A 6,383-nucleotide genomic window follows, 5' to 3' on the forward strand; every position below is an offset into this window, starting at 1 on the left:
TAGGGATAGACTAGGGGCTAGGAAACTTGAGTTTAGTTAACTTTGCACGGATTGGCCAAATTCAATTCATCTTAATTACCGTCTGATACGGACCTTAAAAAATTGACCAATTACAGTCGACTATTCTCCTTACATTCGACTTGTATTTGAACGAGTTTAATGGCTAGAAATTATTATAATTTGTATGATAAACAAGGAACGGCATATGCCCTTCTCTCTCTCTCTCTCTCTCAATGTTCGGCGTTGTGAGGGTAATAAATTGGAGAATCATTACAACGTATATACTTGCAAGGCTGTTTGATTGACAGCAAATATATCTTCATTCTTTCTTTTATTTACGTCGCCATATGATCTAGAAATAGTGTGTATTACTGCACAAATAAATGTAACACAGGCACAAATGTAACACACGTGATCATACAAATATAGCGTGTAGTACAATAAGAAAAAAAAAACGCATTTCAATCCATTATGGATATTCGTCACTATCGTGAAAATCCGGGAAAAAAGTATATATATATATATATAATTATGTGAAATCACATATAATTATACATGATTATATATAAATGTATGAAATAATGTATGAAATAAAAATACTGTTGAATGCAAAATGGAAAAAGATTAGTTTCATTTTTAAGTGTTTATATCGTGTGAGCAGCCATAAACATAAGCATTCGCTTCAATTACATTCATGCAATTTTCAAATGTGAATATGTATAATTATATATGTGGATATGTATATATGTATATATAGAGAAATGTGGACATATATAATTATATATGTGGATATGTATAATTATATATGACTATAGACATATAGAGAAACAAAATTCGTATATAATTATTTTTCTTCCCAAGAATTTTGAAGAGGCGTGCCAGAGATTATTTCTAAATAAAAGACATTGGTAAATTGGCGTGTATCGCTTCCAAACTCTTCAAATGGTCTTTCTTACACCTAAAGTCGTCCGTCAGTGTAATGATTTTTGCAAACGGAAAAAAAAAACATACATATTATACACATAAATATATAGCGACTAATCGTAACTGAAAATTATACGATTCATGCCGTGATCGGTTACTTACACTTGAAGCAATATTTTGCCACGCTCAGCAGCTATATGAGCATAATACGTTGGGACCGGATAACTTATTGAACTCTTGCATTTTGCGTAGATATGACACAAGTGATACGTTAACTCCTCAATTTGGTCTTCCGTGAAATCGCTTTCGTTACATATACATTTGTACTTCGTAGGTCTTGCTGTACCCTGTGTGCACGTACATAACTTAATTATGATATATCATGCGTAAACTCAAAACTCATCTGGTGAAGAGAAATAAGACATGTAGTTCATAAAACTGATGGCTGATGTGGGACATATATAATTATATATGATTATAGGCATATAGATTATATGCATATAGAGAAACAAAATTCATATATAATTATTTTTCTTCCCAGGAATTTTGAAAGGAGCGTGCCAGAGATTATTTCTAAATAAAAGACATTGGTAAATTGGCGTGTATCGCTTCCAAACTCTCCATCTTAATATATCCTTCCTCAAATAGACAGAAACGCTGAACACCCAATAAGCATGAAGCACTAAATCAATCTTTTATACTTTTCATACTTAATATACCAAAGCTTTACCTGTGGACTTCTGTGTGACAGTAGATAAAAATCGATATGATTCGGATGAGTTATTTCCGTGTCGACTATCGTGCCGGGCATTACATTTTGAGATTTCTGGTTACTTCTGGTTACTTCTGGTACTACCGGAAGATGCTCGAAGAAACGCACATGATGTCTCTTCTGGACGATTAAGTAAGTGAGCTCGGGTTTGAATCTATACTTAGGATTTTGTAGCTCGAATGTGTAAAATGCCTCCTTAATCTTTGATATTTCGTTGGCCAAAATTTTTTCTATTTGTCCTTCGCTAACTCCGTCCCTAAATTAAAATACAACCCGGAAGAAAATTTCCCATCAGGTGTTCACTTTTCGATAACATCGTATTAATATTTTTCTACATAATAATACAAGGGAAACCGATTTGTATTGCAAAACTATAAAATTCCACTAAAAAAGAAATAACGCCAATAGTAATATGACCTTGAAAAACATCACCTTAGATGTGATTCAAAGTCACAATATTATGTCCCCTTCGAGAACCTACAACTTTTGTTTAAAGTATTTTTTTTTACAATCAAAAATAAAAAAGTAAAAATAAAAAATCACCAATAGCAGAGATATTAAGAGGAGCCATAATATCATCCTTCCTGTTGCTGAATAATTTTATTATTCGTATACGAATAATAAAATTACTGAGCAACGGTAATTTATTACTGGCCAATTTGTCAAGGGTAGTACAATACTTTTCTTCTAAGGGCTTCTTCTATATAAAAAAGAGCAATTTAAGAAAAACGTCATGACCTTAATATTTCTCAATATATATTCGACAACTAAGCTCTTCCCGAAAACGTGTTTTTACACGTGGTTTTACACACCTAAGAAAAAAAGCTTTCAAAAGATTTTATATGAACCACAGCGTTGCCGATACGCACCGATAAAAGAGAATTCTTTTGGGCACTCGGCCCACTTTATCTTTATAATAGTTAAGATGTTTCAACATTATATCTTTCAGATTGGAAATAATTTCTTGTTTTGGGTCTTGTGTCCTAATCGTGACGTTATATTTGAAGAACGAATTGTCATGACTTGCGACAACCTAAATTATAACATTCTTCATCAATTATGTAAAATTTACGTTCACATATACATATACGCTGCTTAAAATAATTCGATTATTTCGTCACAGATGCTTACATAATATACAGGGTGTCTGACAATTAAAGATACAACACTCGTGTGCAGATGGAGCGTGTCAAATTAAATAAGTCCTTTACCATTTTGCAGATTTTAAAGGACACTGTTTGTAGACATATTCAGGATAATCTTAGAAACGTTCTGTGCTTTTTGGGAAAGGATGATTGTAAAATCTACAAAATGCAGATAGAACATTTTCTTATTTAGTTTATTTGCACACAATCATCGTTATTGATTGTCAGACACTCTGTGTATGTCATTTCAATATTTCTTGTAATATTCCCGCTTTCTCTTTTCTCGATATGTTTATATGAAAATTATACAATTCAATCTGCAAAATCGTTTCAACAGATGAAGATCTAATTGTTTTGAACCGCTTATAAAGGAAGATTGCAGTTTAACACGCGATCTGTGCCGCGTGGCCCGCGCTGAACTTCCCGTTTTTCAATTCGTCTGATATCTTGATTCTAAGACAAAACATAATGATAAAATGTTACATAATTATTACAAGACAAATTTATTGTTTGACAAATAAAGTTTGGCTGGTAATGCGACAACGCGCGGGCCACCGGTAGTCTATTATGGTTATATGACTTTTGGACGACAAGAACAGCCGCGTAAAATTAAATTGTTCCAGCACACAGAACATATTATAATATGTTACCGCAACTACAGAGCAAACATTTGGAGGAGCATCGGGAGGCGGATGGCTCACATCGGCACCAACGAGCATGCATTCTGCGTTAAGCAGACAATACGGCCTGAAGAAGGGACACAGAATGATTTGAAGCGAGATTATTATTAAGAATAGCGAAATGAATTCAAAAGCACAAGTATTATTTACTCACATGCATGTACTAGCAATGACATGGTTAACGCCATTTAATTTTGCATTTATTTTTAGAGCAATATTCATAGTAATGTTATTTAAGTTATTTCTTACGTTATCTATCGTATTGACTTTTATACATTGTGTCAATACACCATTTACTAATTCACTACTTTTCTTCACTTCACCTGGTACAGATGTTTCAATTTGATTAATATCGAGAGAATGAAGAGAAAGAAGAGAAGGAAAAGTCACGTACTTACCGTAGATGTTCGGAGAATTTGGTATGATAACTATTATCAATCTTACATTTTTCGTCTTCATCGCTTTGAAGTAGTCATTCATTTCACATTTAAATGCTGTTTCGCTCGTATTTAGTGTATGGATATCTGAAGTTATTCTATCAATTTTCATACCATAGCGCCGAGCTAAAAAAAGGCAAAGGAAAATCGAGATAACGAAAACCTATTGTAAAAATACGCAACGCATATTATAATATGATTTAAGGCTATGATTCGTAAGATGACATTTACATTTATTTGATTGTAAATTAATAGAGAAGAAGGTGGTACTTCAGTCCTTGTCGGTATAATGGCCGCTTTTAATATCTCCACTAATTAGGTGGCGAATTCTAGTGAATATTTATAGAATTATTTATTTAAAACTTTTATTCTTAAGCATCTCGGAACATTTTCAAATTATATCTTAGTATTTAATTATACACGCTTTATTATTGGAGAGGCTACATTTTATCATCCCTGTTCCTCCTCGACTTATGCTGCGTCGTTATATTTCTATAAATAACGTTTTAAATAATAACAATTACTTCGTAACTTTGAGCCTAGAATCGATTGAACGACACTTTGACACGAATGTAACGTTCAGATCTCAATTTAAAATTAACTATCAACAAAGTTATCGTACAAAAAGTAAATGGGAAGCCGTAATGTATACCACCTTCTCCTCTACTATAATGGAAAATTTATTTCCGAACACATCATTCCCGCATTTAACAAGTTCGCTTGTAACTTATAAGAAGTATCCTAAAGAGGATAAAAAGTTTGAAGGGTGATTTTTTTTATGTACTTTACCAGAATCGCATAATGCAGTGATAAAAGCATCTATTCTCTCTCTTGATAAGTTTCTCCCAAAACCCTGCATAAACAAATTTCGAATAGAGCCTTACAGAGCGTTGCAGAAAATTTTGTACAGGCAGAAGGGCAACAAATTTAATGGAATCTGTTCTATCGCAGATTATATTGCCAAACTGTTGCCTAGAAATGTGGCAGAACCTGCTGATACGAATAATCCGAGCAGATCGGCGGCAGAAACTAAGCAGACCTTTTTAATGATTCGACGGCGGCAAATTGGTAGCGGGAGAAACCAGGAAGATCTTGCGCTGCGCGGTTTCTATTTTGCCAATCTGTTCCAATTGCCTGTCAGTAGGTTCTGTCGCCGAAACATGAACATGAAAATACGGACATATGGCTATGATTGATATGAAATATTCTTCTTTAAATTGAAATAACATCTCGCTCGATTTTTGACATGATCAATTTAGTGTCAAAAACTGCGGCTGAGCAGATCTTGCTTAGTTTTTGGTGTCGATTTCCTGTCAAATTATATTACGCAAGTTTCGTTAGCAAAACATAAGCTTCAATCACGAACATAGATGACATCGGATTCTCCAGATCAAATTTCGAGCAAATTTCGATGCCAATTTGGCGGCAATTTGCTATAAAATTGCTTACTTTAGAGCAAAGAGAGAGGATATTCCAGTTTCCGTTTAAGTCCATAGGATGTTTTAGACATTCATTGGCATTCCAAGTCCCCTTAACCACTGTTACTGCTTTTTCGGACTTGTATTGAAGATTAGGGGGAGTTAAAACCCTCGCGTTGACTATTTTCATTTTGTTATCCACTCGGAAATTGAACTCGTTCATTAAAACAGGGCTATTGTTTACGTTAATCATGTTAAACTACAAATATATACAGTACAATAAGTGACAATCCAATTTTTAATGTGTAAAATAATAAGAAACATGCCTTTTCTTACCATGTCTGTAATTTTTTGCTTACGCATTACTGGAGAAGTCGCTGTTTGCCTGATTATATCACTGTTCCGGTCCTTGTCTATATGTTTATTCATCGGCTGATTAGCCACGATTGTGCACAACTATAAGTAATTAATCGAATTTTTAACTGGTATTATTCTGTCAGTTTTTAGCGGATATGTATATTTACGTACTTCCGCAGGCAAATATATCTTTGATTCCTTCTTGCCCACCTGAAGGCAAGGCAAATTCGGCTGGCACAATCCATAATTCTTGCAACGTTTGAAGTACTCCACAATTGTGCATTGTTTCTGTTCATTCTTAGGTTTAAATTGATATTTCTCGGCGGTTGGCCCTAACTGAATCACACGATGCCTCCGCTTCGAACTCGGTTGATTGGGTATAAAATAATCCACCATCAACCCAGTAATATACCTGTTAATTTTCTCTTTATTATTCGCCACAAGTGATGCCAATGATGCTGTACGTCCTTGGTAAGCGGTATTTTGACCCCTACTTTTGCATAGTTCTTTGAATAAGTCGATAACATTTTGAGGCTTTGCAAAAGTTTTATGACAGACTAAACAAAAGAATATGAAAGAAAAAAGTATTGCACAGAGACAATATAAAACATATGTATGCGTACACATATATATATATATATATATATATA

General features: G+C 33.8%; 1 protein-coding gene across 1 annotated transcript in view; it reads right to left on the reverse strand.

The window, feature by feature from the left end:
• Nucleotides 1-121: 121 nt before the first annotated feature.
• Nucleotides 122-6,383, reverse strand: part of LOC106749895 (protein argonaute-2-like) — an 11,553-nt gene continuing 5,291 nt past the window's right edge. The window contains exons 9-19 of the mRNA XM_014629811.1: nucleotides 5,905-6,309; nucleotides 5,713-5,832; nucleotides 5,408-5,635; nucleotides 4,748-4,811; nucleotides 3,920-4,084; nucleotides 3,676-3,844; nucleotides 3,492-3,588; nucleotides 2,566-2,729; nucleotides 1,655-1,952; nucleotides 1,087-1,271; nucleotides 122-352 (exon numbers count right to left, since the gene is read on the reverse strand). Coding sequence (XP_014485297.1) covers nucleotides 271-352; nucleotides 1,087-1,271; nucleotides 1,655-1,952; nucleotides 2,566-2,729; nucleotides 3,492-3,588; nucleotides 3,676-3,844; nucleotides 3,920-4,084; nucleotides 4,748-4,811; nucleotides 5,408-5,635; nucleotides 5,713-5,832; nucleotides 5,905-6,309 — 1,977 coding nt within the window. The 3' untranslated portion in view covers nucleotides 122-270. The remainder of the gene's footprint in view (nucleotides 353-1,086; nucleotides 1,272-1,654; nucleotides 1,953-2,565; nucleotides 2,730-3,491; nucleotides 3,589-3,675; nucleotides 3,845-3,919; nucleotides 4,085-4,747; nucleotides 4,812-5,407; nucleotides 5,636-5,712; nucleotides 5,833-5,904; nucleotides 6,310-6,383) is intronic.

This window comes from Dinoponera quadriceps, unplaced genomic scaffold (genome assembly GCF_001313825.1).
Source record: "Dinoponera quadriceps isolate SergipeBrazil2010 unplaced genomic scaffold, ASM131382v1 scaffold4052, whole genome shotgun sequence".
Classification (NCBI taxonomy): Eukaryota; Metazoa; Arthropoda; class Insecta; order Hymenoptera; family Formicidae; genus Dinoponera; species Dinoponera quadriceps.